The sequence below is a fragment of the Schistocerca americana genome, chromosome 2 (genome assembly GCF_021461395.2).
Source record: "Schistocerca americana isolate TAMUIC-IGC-003095 chromosome 2, iqSchAmer2.1, whole genome shotgun sequence".
Taxonomy (NCBI): Eukaryota; Metazoa; Arthropoda; class Insecta; order Orthoptera; family Acrididae; genus Schistocerca; species Schistocerca americana.
Genome location: NC_060120.1, coordinates 51,864,898 through 51,879,754, shown reverse-complemented (window position 1 = coordinate 51,879,754; position 14,857 = coordinate 51,864,898). Strand labels below are relative to the sequence as shown.

At 35.2% G+C, this 14,857-nt stretch overlaps 1 protein-coding gene and 1 long non-coding RNA gene across 2 annotated transcripts in view; both read left to right on the top strand.

Moving 5' to 3' along the window:
• The window catches only part of LOC124596085 (protein tramtrack, alpha isoform-like), a 152,534-nt gene extending 148,683 nt beyond the window's left edge, over positions 1 to 3,851 (top strand). The window contains exon 5 of the mRNA XM_047135077.1: positions 3,123 to 3,851. Coding sequence (XP_046991033.1) covers positions 3,123 to 3,613 — 491 coding nt within the window. The 3' untranslated portion in view covers positions 3,614 to 3,851. The remainder of the gene's footprint in view (positions 1 to 3,122) is intronic.
• Positions 3,852 to 5,159: 1,308 nt separating this feature from the next.
• Positions 5,160 to 11,966, top strand: LOC124595262. Its single transcript, XR_006978190.1, has 2 exons — positions 5,160 to 6,189; positions 6,240 to 11,966. It is a non-coding gene; the product is annotated as an uncharacterized LOC124595262 (long non-coding RNA).
• Positions 11,967 to 14,857: the final 2,891 nt, after the last annotated feature.

Below are 14,857 nucleotides of genomic sequence, written 5' to 3'. Positions count from 1 at the left end.
TATCAGTGGTAGAAACAGTTTGAGTTTTACCCTTGATGTCTGCGGTACACCAAGCACACTCTCTTCCTCTCTCTCTCTCCCAACCCCTCTCCCCATAACTCCTCATCCTTTTCCTCCAAGTTAGCTAAGAAACATTTTATTTTCCGTGTGTTCCAAGAAAGCCCGCAAGATGGTAACTAGTAGTCCTTCATGACAGTGAAGTACTAGGTGGCACTATAAAGGTGATAATCTGCTGTAACTCTGCCTCCACAGCGGTCATGACTAAGCGAGACAGCAGACACATTTCAAGAAGTTTTTTGCTTTTAATATTGCTTTGCCACAAGCTTCAAAATATTTTTCACACTCGACTGGGTAAGTGTGTAATAGGAAAGTTTCTGTACTAGACTGCATAGAAGCTCTCATTCTATACAGATACAAGTAATCTGAGCTCACCAAGACCTGTATTAAAGGAAAAATTCACTCAAGAAATCCATAACATTATGAAAAAGTATTGCTGGCCAGTACTGAGCCTTCAGGAAATGAAATATTTTGTTCTGCTGATAGGCAAATATAAAAGTACACATCATCATTTAGGCTTATTAGTTCCTACCTTGGAAAGGAGAGACGGATTGGTTGGGAAGGTAAGAAAGAGAGGGCTGTTTGTTTGTAAAAATGCTAGCAGAATCAGGGATTGTTGAATAAAAAATAATTAAATAACAGGAGAAATTAGTGTATACTGATGTTCAAGGAAAAAGCAAATACTTACAGAAAGAATTCAAATTGCTCTGCAGTGAAGCAAGCTTCATTACGCCTCTCAAGTTTTTTTCTAGTGTTCGTTCTTCACGGCAGTGGAGTGGCTCCTTAAATGATTTTTGTCAATGGTCTTGGGCTTTATTGATTGCTAGTCTATTAATTTACCTGTATGCTACGGGGTGTACATAAAGTCCGGGAACACTTTCAATTATTTATTGCATAAGAACTCAACATTGTACAGATGTCATACATATTGCATTTTGAAGAGAAACTCTGAAAGTATTTTTTTTAACAAACATTCAATATGCGAACCATGAGTGAACTGGCAGACGTCAGTATGGTAATTAAATTCTTGCCATACCTGTCTCTGCATGGCATCGTAGACTGTGTCAGTTGCTTCCCTTATTCTCTTCCGGAGCTCTGCTGCATCGCGTGGTAGAGGTGCTACATACAACAGGTCTTTAATGTGTGCCCGCAGAAAAAAGTCACACGGAGTGAGATCTGGTGATTGGGGAGGCTGTGTCATAAAACAGCTGTCCCCTTCTGTAGCACAGCCAATCTGTCAATGCAGCAGCTCCGTGTTCAGGTACCCACGAACTTCACAATGAAAATGGGGTGGAGCCCCATCCTGCTGAAAGATGAACGGAGAGTTTCATTGCATCTGATATATCAGTCATTGCTGCAACATGTCCAATATCCAGCGCTCAGCAAAGAAGAATGACCTGTACAGTTTTTGACATGACAAGGCACAAAAAACATTTACCTTTGGGGAATCACACTCAAATTCAATGCAACATGTGGATGCTTTGTACCGCAGATTCGACAATTATGCCTGTTCACTTTCCCATTAGTGTGAAAAGTGGCTTCGTCACTAAAAATTAAGCGATCAACAATGCCATCCCCATCCTCATACAATTGTTGCAACTGCAAACAAAACACGCTTGTCTTTGTCGTAGTCATTGAGCATCTGCACTAGCTCCAATTTGAATGGTTCCATAGCCAGCTTCTGTCGCAGCACGTTCCACACTGTCATTGGAGCCATTTCAAGTTCACGGGATGCACAACGCACCAATTTCTTTAGACTCCTTATGAATGTCTCTCGCACATGCTCCATATTCACTTCACTCACACTGGGCTGTCCGCTTCTCTTCGTTGGGCACAAGCAACCCGTCATAACGAATTTGTTGTACCAGTGGTAAATGACCTGTCTTGTTGGTGACTTCTTTTCTGTACTTGGTGGCTTCTTATCATACTTGGTTTTAAACATCTGTTGAATAGCTGTAGCACACTTGTTTTTGTCGAACTCCAACACACAGAAAGCTTGCTCAGCTCCTGCACTCGCCATGTTTGCGACTAGCGCTGACTATCAGCAAATTACCAAACTACGCTGTGGCGGTACACATGAAGAAAAAAAAAAGAAAAAGAAAGAAAAGACTTCCAGGGTTTCTCTTCATAACGACATATGTACGACATCTGTACAGTGTTTGGTTCTTGTGCAATAAATAATTGAAAGTGTTCCCGGACTTTATGTACACCCTGTACTTCTGTTCTTGGATTTGACACAAATTCATTCCTGAGCATTTTTAAATGGTATCAGCAGTAATGCAATTAGAATATATGATACTGTAGTACTGATACAGGCAGTGGCTGAACATAGGCGATCCCACAGGACCAAATAACTACATGTTAGTATTGTCACGTAATCCTTTGCTACTTTCTCTAATAAAATGAATGATGCAACGGTTTTTCTCAAAGCCACAACAAAATTAAGGAACCATTGCTATTTTAACATTATGGTGTTATTATACTTCAGTTTTCAGGCATGATTAAAGATCAGATATTTAAGAGAATTCTATTCTTTTGAACCCATGCTGTTATGAGTATTTCAAAGTCAACCATTCCTGTTGTAGCAAATTGTTATTTTTCAAAATTTAGAATTTTGCTGTACACAACAGGTATTACATGCAGAATTTAGTGTTATTGAGCATCAGTTTGAGGGGTTAATACTTTGTGTATAGTGGTTACAATTTTTGCATAATTAAATACATAAGAATAAAGCTGCATTGTAACATCACATTTGTATTTCGTGTTAAGGATTTGAAAGGAACAGAATACTTGCATGAAACTTAACTAAATGTTACATTTTGTTTTACTGATGTGATTATGTATATAAATTGCTGGCATGCTGTTCAAATAACATTTAATTTTCAGATGTATTATGCATTGTCTGTTGCTTAGAATATGCTACTCAGTGATGTAAAGAATGCATAATTAAGTAATACGTAGATTAAGCTTGAATATCATCTGCATGAAATTTATTTTTCTGTTTGCTTTGCCTCCAAACTTTTAGGCATGCCGGAATATTTATTAACACAGTGTGTTGCTCACAGATCCACTGCTGACACCAAAGCTTGAGCGGCCACAGAGCAGGGAAGATGGATGGAGTGAGGGACCAGAAGACAGTGCAAGCTCTCCCTCTGTACCACCAGCACCTGCGTCTGCTCCGCCAGCAGCTCGGCCTCCTGTCAAACGACGAGCGCGACGTCGAGCCACTTCTGCCAGCCAAGATCCTGCAGAACAGCTTACAGAGATGAGTGTGCGAGGACTTAATTTGTTTCGATATGCATCCATCTCGGAGGGTGTTTACCAGTGTACAGAATGTGCCAAGGCTGATGTCCAGAAAACATTCAAGAACAAATATAGCTTCCAGCGACATGCCTTCTTGTATCATGAAGGCCATCAGAGAAAAGTCTTTCCATGTCCAGTATGCTCAAAAGAGTTTTCAAGGCCAGACAAAATGAAAAATCACATGAAAACTGTACATGACTGTTTCATGCCTAAAGATTGTGTATTTCCACTCGGATTCTTCTTGCCACCATAACAGATAGCATTCATAATGGGCAGATGTTAATTGTTTATTAAGACTTCAAAGTTTTGTATGTGACAGATCTTTCTAGATGTTATTACACAGTAGTGTATGTTGATTTTTTATTTGGATGTGTCATGGTATTTGTGGGAACAATTGTTTTTTCATAAGAAATTGGCAGCCTGTGTGATACACGATTCAAGAACTCTCAGTACTCAGTGCCTTGATGAAAGTGATAATTCCCAAGCCCAAATTGCACATATGCTTGAGGTTAGGTAGGGAATTTAGTTCTGCAAAAAAAAAAAGAAAAGAAAAAAAAATTGTTTTCTTTTTCATTTGTTGTGGTTGGATGTGCCCTACATATAAACAACTTTTTAATCTGTTGTAGAGAGCATTTCATTTTCCTGCCTTGAATTTATAGTCTTCTAAGACTTTCTCTCTCATTTCATTTTTAACTTGTAAGAGTCCCAGGTTTATACATGTTGCATTAGCTGAATCTTGTAAGTAATAACTGTCAGTTTCATACTTCAAGAAAGTACATCGGCTTTATCTCACAGCTTCTAACCTTCTGTACCGGTTTAAGAAAAATTTGATTGAAAACACCAAAACCTAAATAATAATAATAATTACTATTATTATTTCTTTTAAAAAAGATGCATCCTTATGAACATTTAGTTGTTCAACTACTGACAAATGTATTGACTTACAAGGCCTTGTTTCATCGTAACAGTTTCTTTCAGTCTGTCTTTTGTACTTGGAAACATTAATCATTAATCATTATGTCTTTATTCAAATTTGTCAAGAAAACTTTTTAGTACGCTCAAAGTACTGTATACTTTCTCCTGCCTTTTTTTGTGTGTTTCTGTTTGTTTGCAAATAGTACTTTGAATATGTGATTCACTGATCGTGCTGGTGATTTTGTCTTTGGTAAATTTTCTGCGGTAGTCAGACACACTTGAAGTTACATGTGTGAAAAATGGAGAATTTCTCTTTATAAATTAGTATTATTCTTTCTCCTTTCCATACATTTGCCAAAGGACTTTCCAGTAGTTGTGAAGTAATCTAATGACAAGTACAAATTGTGATGTAAGAATAGTGTACTTAATAGCGTAATGAAATCACATATTACAAACTTTGATATTCATTTGTTCTACGCAGTCTGATCACCTGTATCTGAACTGTTTGAAAGTGTAAAGTCAGGCTTGCTCTCTCTGTCTTTTCTATTGTCTTGTCTGTTTATCTAGGTACCAACTCCCCACCCCCTGTTCCAAAAAAAGTATTTTTGTACCAAATAACCATTTTTCACTTTGTATTGGGTGTGGCTGTTAAGATTGACAAATACCAAATTTGTCGCTATTATTTGTGGCCAATTCTTCTCCTTTAACTGTTGTCTTTTCATGGTGCTTTTGCCTTTATCACTGCCTATAAATATTTATATACATTATATATATATACACATATATAAAATATAACTTTCATATAACATGATTTATCTACAAATTAGAGTTAAAAATTATTGTTTGTTCGTACACTGTATTTACAGTGTTGTGAAAATATAAAGAATATATTGTTGCATGTACATATCTCTAGAGATGGTTTGAAAACATAGGTGGCTAAATGGTTGCAACTGCGTCGTCTCTAATCTTTGGAGAGAAGTCGTTGCTGAATATCTGAAGACATTTCATAACTGACAATCTTGTAGAACAAATATTCAACTTTTATATTATGGATTAATGGGCAAATGATTCAGTGGTGCTGAACATATTTTGTTAGTCAGAATTATTATTGCACTCATTAGATATGCTAGTATAATTCAAAAGATCAGAAACTGAATTGTAACGTACGTATTAATATTGCTTGTGTTCTCTTTTTTAAAACTCTTTGAAAACATTTGTGCCCCATGAAGTAATGCAGAGTTCGCCTTCAAACATCAGTTTGTCTTGCATTGGCAGGTTTGTTGTAGTAAAAGATTTTGCTGCTTTGTGATATGCTTTCAGTTTTTGTATCTCTGCTGTATGGTGACTGTTTCCATATTCATCATTTACTTCCCCATCACTGCTAAGAGGAGCACCTTTTCCCAGTAAGAATTTGTTAATGTATTTTTAAGTAACAATTTAAGTTTTTATATACAATGGTGTAAGTTCAGGCGAAAAAATATTTGTTTTTAACACACATTAAATTTTACTAATGTGACAAAATCAGTTTGATATTGATGAAATCTAGAGAACATAAATATATTCATTTCAAAAACTTACGTTCTGAATTTTGGATAGGAAGTGACATACATCTTTCGCTTTTGAACTTATCACTGCTTTTTTATCAATTTAGGAACATGGTTTCTCACTATCGTGGATGTTTAGGTTTGTCATATTGTTGTTAGCACTGGGTGAGGAAATGGATGGAAAGTTGATAAGGAAGATTTCCTGTAAATAAAAAAGCATGATCTATTTTCAGTGCGGGGGAAATGATTATTCAGACAGTCAAATGTTTTATCATCAAAGGTACTGTGATTCAAAATTGAGAGGAGCAATGAGAAATCCACAAACATTAACTACATTTATGAAAGTATGATGACAATTATGAGAGCAAAGGTTTTTAGTGAGAAATAATTTAAAAGTGAGCCATTTCTATTGGAGCAAAGGTTTTTAGTGAGAAATAATTTAAAAGTGAGCCATTTCTATTGAAAACACTGAAGTGCCTTTCTGAATAGACTAATTGTCAAGACTACATTTTCTGCTTTTTAGTTGTTGTAAGAGCATTCAGAATTTCACGTTATTAAAATCTGTTGGAAACACATTTGTACTCAATAGATGTGTATTAATAATTACTGTAGACTTTCTTCCATTCAATTTAGCTGTACTATTACCCTTTGGAAGCTTTCTTCTGAATTTTATGAACTTAGTGTTTCAGTCTTCAGTCGCTGTTGAGTCATGCTTTCCATTTTATTGCTCTGCTACTGTAACTCATATTTCCTTTATTTTCATCACTATTATACGTTCTTTCTTGCTTCATGTTTATACTTCCTATACTGTTATATTCACATGCTAACTTCGCCATCCGTATAACTTAGATTTTTTGTTGTTTTGAAGGAAGTGTCATCATATAGCTTCAACAACATTGAAAGTCTCTTTTTGTACTTCATTCACTAGTGGATATCCAAGTTTTAAAACCAAAAGAAACAATGATTCTGTTCAGGGAAGAGCTCACCCTTACTCCACTGTTCTTTCAAATCTGTTGCTGTTCACTTTCTTCTCATTAGTTGTGTTGCAGAATAAAGCTGATAATCTCCATGAAGCAAGAAATTATATCATATGTTGCCTATCCCTGTTCTAAAATTTTTAATCGTTTGACTAACTTCCTCACAAAGTAGTTTTGTTTGTGCGATGTGATAAAGCTGACTTCATTTATTTTGAACAAGCACATCTGCTGTGGTATAGTTTATTAATTGTTGGTAGAAATGTCCAAGTGCGTTAAAAACAGGTGTAAATTAATGTTGTTTGAAACTTCATCATGATTTACCAAGTGCATAAGGGGACAACACACACACACACACACACACACACACACACCCTTGAAGACAGTTGCCATTGAATCATGTTCATCGTATTGGAAATATTTGTAAAAATTCCGGTGAATATACAGCAGTTAATGACTTAATTTTAAAATAAAAGAGTTTTAAAGTAAGAATATATAAAAGTTTATCACAGTGAACTGTAATATTATATACTTGTGAACATTTAGTTTTGTACATAGTATTGTCTCCTTCAGAAGGTGTTTAATATCTTTGTTATTTAATCAGTGTTAATTATTTCTGCATAGCAGAGTTTTTCTAAATAGATATTCTATCACATTACAGCTGGGATTAATGTATGGATTTTTTTCTTTTCCCTACTTTCTTTGTTTTTGTTTCCCATGTTTTCAGTCTAAGGGAAGTTGTTTTATTTTTCAGAGGGAAAGTTTCGGTTTTATTTAGGTCCCTTGAGAACACTTAATATTTTTATAGTGATATAGTGTTGAAGTTTTTAGGAACTCGGAACTCTTCTTTGTTAGAAAAAATATTTATTGAAATTATCATTAAGCTTCAAGCATGCAGGAATGGAATGATGTTTCATTGGTGTTGGACTTCTGTTCTTGCTTTGTTTCAGTGTACTACTTGCATATTGTACACATGGTAGAGCTTTATTCAGATTTCTTTGTGATAATATTTCCTGAAGATGATTGGGCTGTCATTGGACAAATGAATATGTATGTATTCATACATGGCTGGCACAGATTTTGTAGTTCATGTTGAGTTTAGTGCATAGCACCTCAACAATTTATATGTTTTGAATAATGTTACCATAGAATTATTGTAAAAGATTTGAAACTACAATTGACACAGAGAACCATCACATTTGTATTTATGTGTTTACTTTATAGTTTAGTAGTTAGCATGCCTCGTAAGTTTGCGTGATGTAGCAGACAATTTCTATTACTATGTTATTGGAATGATCTAGGAACAGTGACCTGCAGTATCCTGTCAACATATTTTGAGTGTGGAAGCTGACAGGGTGGCATAGTGCCTATGACTTCTAAATAGCAAAATCTGTCATTGGTTGGAGTGACAGCAATTGTTTTTGTTTCTTTAGTTCCCATTCAGTACTCTACGCTAACACCAAAAAAATTAATTTGTAACTTCATTCCAACACACTGTGGCCCACTGCAATCACCATTATTATTAGTTTTTAATATTTTGTACTGTATCAGTTCATTAGTTATTTGGTTGTTTCACATAGTTGCCCAAGAGTCATATGAAAGTCACAGTGAGGCTTTTGAAAGTTTAAATTAAAATTTTGAACAGTCTTATTATGCCCTAGTCATATTAGGTAATAGATGGAACATTCCTTGACAGTGATAAACTCAGTTCATGTCTTTAATCATACCAAAGTGAAACTTTGTTGTATGATATGGCATGAACAGCAATTAACCAGCTGTGCTTAAAGCAAAGTGTTATAAGATTTAAAATCTTGGATCTGTTAAAAGTATAAAAAAAATTAAACACACATACTGTTGTGTGATTTTATTTCTAATTGTGATAGAGTATGTATATTGTTAAAAATCTGCAAGTTGTTTTTAGTGACTTCATTAAGTTTTGGGACAAGTTTTAGTAGCAAGTATTATGTTACTGTGGCATCATTAGATGATTATTTGTGATGTTTCTGTTAGGTGATGTGTATCATGTTCTAAAAGTGGTGCTTCCTTGCTTTACAGTATTTGTTTCTTTTATTGTTTTGGGTACTTTAATCTAGGAAATATTTTGGTAATTTTGGGAACCATGTTGCTCTAGCCCCTGAACTGTTACAGTTTCATCTGCTACAAGCTGTTGTCAGTTATATCATTCATTTTTCATCAGTGCCATCAGTGTTTTAGCAAATTCTCTTTCAGTATCAAAATATTACAAAATTTTCTGGTTCTTGTAATTTGTATTTTTGATCAGAAAATGTTTTTCATAACTTTTACAAAATGTAAATCAAGTCAGCTTTTCACATACATATTTTCTGTGAAGTAACTGAGTTAGTTTCATCACTGATAAGTAGGTCATAAAACAGGCCAGTTATGTGAAGATATTTTCCGCTATGAACTGCTGTTATTTGGCACCTTTTTTTCTGTTTTGAATGTATATTTTTGCTTATACAGTTTGTTGTCTTTGTTTTCATTTAGAAACATATAATACTATGTGCAATCATTTATATTTTAGTGCTCATGAATAGGTAATAACTACTAACCATAAGTTTTAAAGAGTTTGTATATTATATGTTGTATATAAAGTACATTATTATTATTATTATTATTATTATTATTATTATTGAAAGTGAATATTGTAATACTGGTGATCCGGAGTTTTCTTTTATTATATGAGAAAAAATTTATTGTAGTTACTTTAAAAATCTTTGCAGTTATTTGAAAGAAAGAAATTGTTTATAATTGAAAATCTCTTTTGTAATAAATTTTCTGCAGATTTTATTGGAGGAGGACTAATTTTGATATAAAAGTTTTTGTTGGGTGTGATCGTATATGTGTGATTTCATATGATCACATTTAGAAATTGTCATGATGTGCCTGAAGAAATCAGTAATAAACCTGTCTGACAAATTTTCTGAAAACATTGTACAAGTAGCATCATCTGTTGCTGTAAAAAACAAACTCACTCTCTCTCTCTCTCTCTCTCTCTCTCTCTCTCTCCCTCTCTCCCCCCCCCCCCCTCCCCCCTCCCTCCAAAAAAATATATATTCCTTAGTGTCAGGGTTTTCTTTAAATTACTTGCTAGTTCAGTTACATCATGAGAACCATTGTTTGCACAATTCAGAACACCTTGAACCATTTGCTTCACTTTGTTCATTACAATTATTACATCAGTTCATAAACTGTGTTGTAGGTCCATATCTGTGTAGTGTTCCTCCAGTTAATTCACTTCTTCCACATACCACTTCTCTCTGTGCTTCATAGAACCCAAATTTTTTTGAAATGCAGATAATTTTTCATATTATTTGAATACTGCAATGTAATATTTTGTCTTCCCTTCCTACTTTATTTGTATCTTGAGTACTTATCGTTCTATGATATCTTGAATTAATCTAGTGGAATGTAAGAAGCTGTAACAACTTTTAAACGCATTTTTAATCAGTCTGTCAGGTAATGTTAGTGCAAAAAGCCTTGTAAATAAAACTTTTTTAAAATGGTTTTTAGACCGTGTAACATTTATTGGTCCTAACCAGTATAAAGTGCCTGAGATCATCTTCTGTGATAGAAAGTGTAACTTTTGAGAGTCATCCCTTTTTTAAGGTTCTTGACACCGAGAAATATTTTGGTAATTACTGGAAGCAAACTCAAAACTGTTATGTGTGTTTACACTTACTGTTCTTTCATTGGTACATGTTTCAGTAGCAACAAATAAGTACCTGCACGTTATGACAGAATCTTGCTTTATTGTACACCACATAGAGAGGAAAGCATTAATTAGCTGTTCAGAAACGTACTGAAAGGAGCAACATGTTTCTGTGCATATTGCTTTAAGCACTACACAATCCACATCTAGATATAAGCTTAGCAAGGAAAAAAAAAGTACATGTCTTAAGTGGAGGGCATTTGTGCCAGAATTAATCACTGCCTGTTCTATTCACTTCTTTATGAGGGAAAAATGACTGCCTGTATGCTTCCATATGCTACCTAATCTGTTTACCTTACTCTCAAAATTCCTCCATGAATTATTTGAAGGCAGTAGAGTTGTTAAACATACTAATGCAAATATCAGTGTTGTAAATTTATCCAACAGTGTTGGGTTGGAACAGTATTGCATTTCTTAGTTCATTTCATGGAAATGACATTTAAATGTCAAGTGACTTCCTTACAAATTAAAGGATGTGCACACATGGATGAGAGATGCATTAAAGTTTTACCCTTCTTATTTACAGAATCCTCAATACTTTTTACAGTGCTGCTTGTGTTATGACATTTATTTGCTATTGAAACTTTTATTTGAGTAGTGATAATCATGAGAGAGAAGTCATTCCATGAATAATGATCAAAGCTGCTTTATAGATTTAAAGAACTGAATTACAGTCAGTTTGTGATATTACTTGCTGAAAGCTCCCCAAGCACAATGTACTACATTTCCTCTCTAGCTCTGGTGGTACAGGATGAGTGATGGCATCATGTTCTTGCAGTTTATACCAGCATTACATGCATTTCCACTACACTCTTGTATCCTGCTTGTCTATGCAGCATTTTATTTCACTGCACAGTGACTAAAATGATTTCTCAGGAGTGTCAGAGTCTTAAAACCAAACAAACTGGGAGTGACAGTGCTAGAGATCAGTTATCAAAACACAGTTAAACTTCAGTGCCTACAAATAAAAAAATATGTTTATACAGTTTTAACTGTTATTGAAATATGGTATTCATTAAGATTAATTTTAGCAGAGTTGTGTTCTTGTTATTACTGCTGTTGAGAAAATTTAATAAAACATTTCAGAATTTGTAATATTTTTGCTGCTTCATATAAATGTTTAACATATTTGTTGTACTATGTAATTTTGTCTTTGTTACTCACTCATAGTGCTTTAGAAGTACAGCATGCAGTCCCATTTTGATTAGTGGATGACATTGTATTTATATATTTAGTGTATAAGAATCCACAGAAGCCATCTGATTTTGTAAATGGCTCAGAAGTAATGTGAATCATATTACAAAACAGTCAGTGCATATTGTTATTTACAACAATTACAATGGTTTTGTTAGAGTTTGCTTTATAATTATATTTGTAATACCAGAAACACTGTAATTTTTCAAATTAAAAATATTGAATAAATCTACCTCCAAGGACATAATATTTCATATTTAATTACTTACTTTTAAAAATTCGGTTACTCCATTTGTGACTCGTAACATAACTTCTTCCCTTTCCACATCCACCTATTCCCCAGCCTTAAGAGAATTATTTCTGTATAGATGGCACTCAATAATCTTGTGTGGCTCGTTTTTAAGTGGAGGTTGGATCTTGAGTGGTTGAGGCAACATCATTTAGCGATTATTGTTACTGGTGGGTTATTGATGGAGATGGGTACTGCCTGGTGTAGTGTGTTATTAATTTCTGTCTCTTACGTTTACTTCTTGAGTTGAAACTAATCATGAGAAAAGTATGTCCTGTGCCTAAAACTAACTCTCTCTCTCTCTCTCTCTAAACAAAGATGATGCGACCCACCCAGACATTTTTTTTGTCTGCTCGTGTCTGTGTATGTGCGGATGGATATGTGTGTGTGTGTGTGCGCGCGCGAGTGTATACCTGTCCTTTTTTCCCCCTAAGGTAAGTCTTTCCGCTCCCGGGATTGGAATGACTCTTTACCCTCTCCCTTAAAACCCACATCCTTTCGTCTTTCCCTCTCCTTCGCTCTTTGCTGGTGGGGCGGCCATTGGTTGCGAAGGCTTGAATTTTGTGTGTGTGTTTGTGTTTGTTTGTGTGTCTGTCGGCCTGCTGGCGCTTTCGTTTGGTGGGTCGCATCATCTTTGTTTTTGGATGTATTTTTCCCACGTGGAATGTTTCCCTCTATTATATATATATCGAAAGCACTGGCAGGTTGATAGATACACAAACATACACACAAAATTCCAAATTTTTCCCACGTGGAATGTTTCCCTGTATTGTATTCATATCATTAATTTGAACCCAACAATTACGTTTGTTATTGTCACTGTTGCATTTCGAAATCTTTTCTGTCATCTTATTTTCTCTTTCTGTTGAATTTTGTGTGTATGTTTGTGTTTGTTTGTGTGTCTATCAACCTGCCAGCGCTTTCGTTTGGTAAGTCATATCTTCTTTGTTTTTAGATATATGAATTTGATGACAGCCATGTCACATAAATTCACATGCAGCTCTACAGTAAAACTGAATTCAGTGTCTTGTGATATAAGTCTTGTGGCTTTTCATGAGGATTTTATTTCTCGACATCTATTTCATAGATACTAAGCTCTGAATATCTGTGGATAACCATCAAGCATGATATGAAAGATTAATCATATATCATTCATTATCTAGACAGGCTCACATATTTTTAAGAAAGAAAGCCACCTCCTTCAGCTTGGAATACAGGAAACATGCAAATGTAAATAATTAATTTTTACAAATTAAAATTTTGTGCCAGACTTGGAATTGAACCCACGCCTCAAGTGGGAGTGTGTTGCCAGTAACGTGGTCATTCTGCAGTGTAGTGAGCACTGATATGAAACTTCTTGGCAGATTAAAACTGTGTGCTGGAACCAAATTCGAACCCGGGACCTTTGACTGTCACAGAAAATTGCTCTACCAATTGAGCTACCCAAGCATGACTCATAACTGGGCCTCACAGCTTTACTTCCATCAGTACCTCCTCTCTTAACTTCTAAACTCCACAGAAGTTTTATCTCGCATGACTATCACTCTTGGAGGAAAGAACATTGCTTGGGTAGCTCATTTGGTGTAGAACATTTGCCCTCGTAAGGCAAAGGTCTCAGGTTGGAGTCCTGGTCTGGCACACTGTTTTAATCTGCCAGGAAGCTTAACATTATCATTTCATACCCGCAGACTGGCTCATAGTTTTAATACATCACTTATTTCCTCCTACTCTTGTAAACAACGATGTTAGAACAGAGAATGAGATACCTGTCAAATAAAAAAAAAATTATAAGGGGGTTAGATGCTTTGAATGAGATAATTCAGGTAGGCGATTTTTACTACAGTAAGTCTAAAACAATGGCAGTTTAGTTAGTGTATACTAAATAAGGTTCACTATTACTGGATTTTTTAAAATATTTCTAAAGTTCACGCATTACATTGAATTTGTTAATTATGTTGAAGTAATGATACAAGTTAGTTCATGGCAAGTATCTTTAACCAGAGAGAAGATATGAATGTTGGACAGCAAGGAAGAGATGTCTTTTTGTTTTAAAGTTTTCACAAAATTGTTGACTTGGTATAGTCAGGTCATGGACAATGTGTAGAAATTTGATTTGCTTGTACTTTACAAGCCTGCTTTGTGATTGCAGTGCACTGTTACATAATTTCCATATTATAGTAATCTCTGATGGATCCCATTGAATTTTATATAAACATCTTGATAATAGAGACTTAAGCCATCAATAATATATTCTGCTTGACTATTTACAACAGTTTGCCAATAGTGGAGTAACTTTTCGATTCGGTGACTGCAGAAATCACATGGTTTTGAGGCAGAGAACTTGTTAAACCATGTTCAGAGTGCATTTTCATGTGGAAAGGAAGTTCTTTGAAGATCATTCGATAGGGAGTGGGAGAGGTAAAAATCTGAGGGTGCAGGATCATGTGAAAAAGGTGGGTGCGAAATGATTTCCCAACCCAGCTACTCTGTAGTGTTTTTGTAAGTCAAGCAGAAGGTGGGCAGGTGTTATCCTGGAGTAGCATCACTTCATGCAATCTTTGTGGTCATTGTTCTTGTATGGTGTCTGCAAGACGTCTCAGTTGCTGGCAGTAAATGTTAGCAGTGATGATAATGCCTCGGTGAAGCAGTTCATACTACACCACATCATTGCTGTTCCACCAGTTGCATTACGTTAACTTCTCTGGGTGTGTGCAGGTCTTTGTACGGGGACTTGCTGCTCTGTTTGGACTCAGCCGTTCCTTTCTTTTCTTTATTTTGCCATAAAGACTCCATTTCTTGGCACCAGTAACAATACAGGATGGGAATGGTCGGTGTTGTTCACAACATACAC